The 1895-nt window shown below is 39.0% G+C and overlaps 1 protein-coding gene across 1 annotated transcript in view; it reads right to left on the reverse strand.

The window, feature by feature from the left end:
* chn2 (chimerin 2) overlaps positions 1-1895 on the reverse strand; it is a 42836-nt gene that overhangs the window by 17926 nt on the left and 23015 nt on the right. The window contains exon 6 of the mRNA XM_014008747.1: positions 905-1175. Within this exon, the coding sequence (XP_013864201.1) occupies positions 905-1175 (271 nt within the window). The remainder of the gene's footprint in view (positions 1-904; positions 1176-1895) is intronic.

A 1895-nucleotide genomic window follows, 5' to 3' on the forward strand; every position in this document is an offset into this window, starting at 1 on the left:
GTTTTAAGTTGGATTTTAGTTTAAATGAGTTATGCAAAAAGCGCACTTTAAATAATTCTAATAAGAAGAATTAAAATGACATAATTTGGGCTGCAGAATATWAAAAACAAGCACTTCTGAGATTACTGTTGAATATCACAATATATCAGTTGCAATAAGCCCTCACTCCTCGTTTTGTCTGCAATGAACCATGTAATACATGCACATATGCATGAGTTTGGTTTGGTTGTCTGTTAGCAAAATTTCACAAGAACCACTGGATGGGTTTTAATAAACTTCTACAACTGGTTAAYTGTTGGAGTCAACTTCTTTCAAGATGGCCACCACAAGACGGCCATCATGCTTGGAAAATACATAAATGGATATAACTCAGTCAGTTAGATAGATATTAAACTAACATTTGGTTTGCTAGAAGCTTACAGTTATCTCCAAAACATACTTAAAGCATTAAAACGTACAAGAGTTTTATGCAGTGAGGGATGAGAATTCCTTCAAGGAATTATAGCTGTTTTTACTATGCTCACAKCCTCTGTGAGTTTTAGCATCTTTGCTACAAACATCTAAATCAGAAGTGGCATCAAGGACAGTCTGTGTCTGATTGGTCAAATTGGCACATGAAGCATCAATGCAAACCTAATCCCTTCAGCAATAATAACATTTCATTTTGATTTTGTGAATATGATACATTTTATTGTGCAGCTTGAACAACTTGAAGCTAACTGAGCAGAAGTCTTTATTCTTGCAGCCTTGACGTGATGAATTAAATTCACCTGAGCTCCGTGGGGATCAGCACAATCTGTTGCAATCTTAGATCTTCCTCAGATTAATTTTGACCCACCGGCTTCACCCTGATGGCTGTGTGCTGTACAATAAGAACCTGACAACATGCACCTTTTAAACTCACCCTTTCGTCCCTCTGGAAGGTGACCCTGCGTGGCTCGGTGCGTCCTCGGCTCAGCCGATGCACCGTCTTGTCTTTGAGCAGCGACGTGTAGCCCAGGTGCTCGTAGATCGGGTTGGTGGTCATTTTGGCTATGTACTCCGCCGCCTTGGTCTCGATGTAAAGGGTGATGAGGGCGTCCGTCACCAAGTCGTGGACAGATTCGAACCTCTTCTCCCCAACGAAATGCTTCCCATCGTAAAACAACCTGTAGTTGAGCGTCTGGGGTCCAAACCTGGAGAGGGATTTTTGGATACGATTGAGCAGCACAACTCGTCACATGTTGATGCTTTTCCAAGGTTCCCTCTGCACCTGGTTTTGACATGTCGGGTACCCCCCTCGCGTCAGTTATTGATGAGATGGAGCAAAATCATAGACTTAAATATATAGATCACTAGACTGAGCCCCGCCCATACTGTACAATGGTAGCGTCTGTGACAGCATGGAGGAGCAGAAACAGACCAAACAGGGCAACAGCTCACAGCCTCCATAGAAACTAACAGATAAATAGCAGCTGAACTGGATCTGTTTCACAGATTATCGGTCATGTTTTTACAATAAATTAACAACTATGTTAATTTCATTCAACAATCATGTAAAACAGCAGATTTATACCAGAAAATATATATAATCTATAAGTAACAATGATCTAAACCAGACCTGAAGTCAGCCTGTAACTTAGACTTTAACTAGCTGAAAAATGATGATTTCAGCTAGTAATAAAGTATATTTATTATTTCTTCTCACGGTCATAAAAATAAGAATATTTTTATTTACCAGTCAACAGTTAGAAAATGTTCTCTGTATACCTGGTATGAGATGAAACTTGTCTCTATTAGCTAACATCTTCTCAACAAGTCAGGTTCCTCTAACAGAAACCTAAAAATACTCAAATTTATAATATTATTTTACACTCTGTAGGTCTAAATATTAATCAGAGGACAAAGTAATATTT

The sequence above is a fragment of the Austrofundulus limnaeus genome, unplaced genomic scaffold (genome assembly GCF_001266775.1).
Source record: "Austrofundulus limnaeus strain Quisiro unplaced genomic scaffold, Austrofundulus_limnaeus-1.0 Scaffold52, whole genome shotgun sequence".
Taxonomy (NCBI): Eukaryota; Metazoa; Chordata; class Actinopteri; order Cyprinodontiformes; family Rivulidae; genus Austrofundulus; species Austrofundulus limnaeus.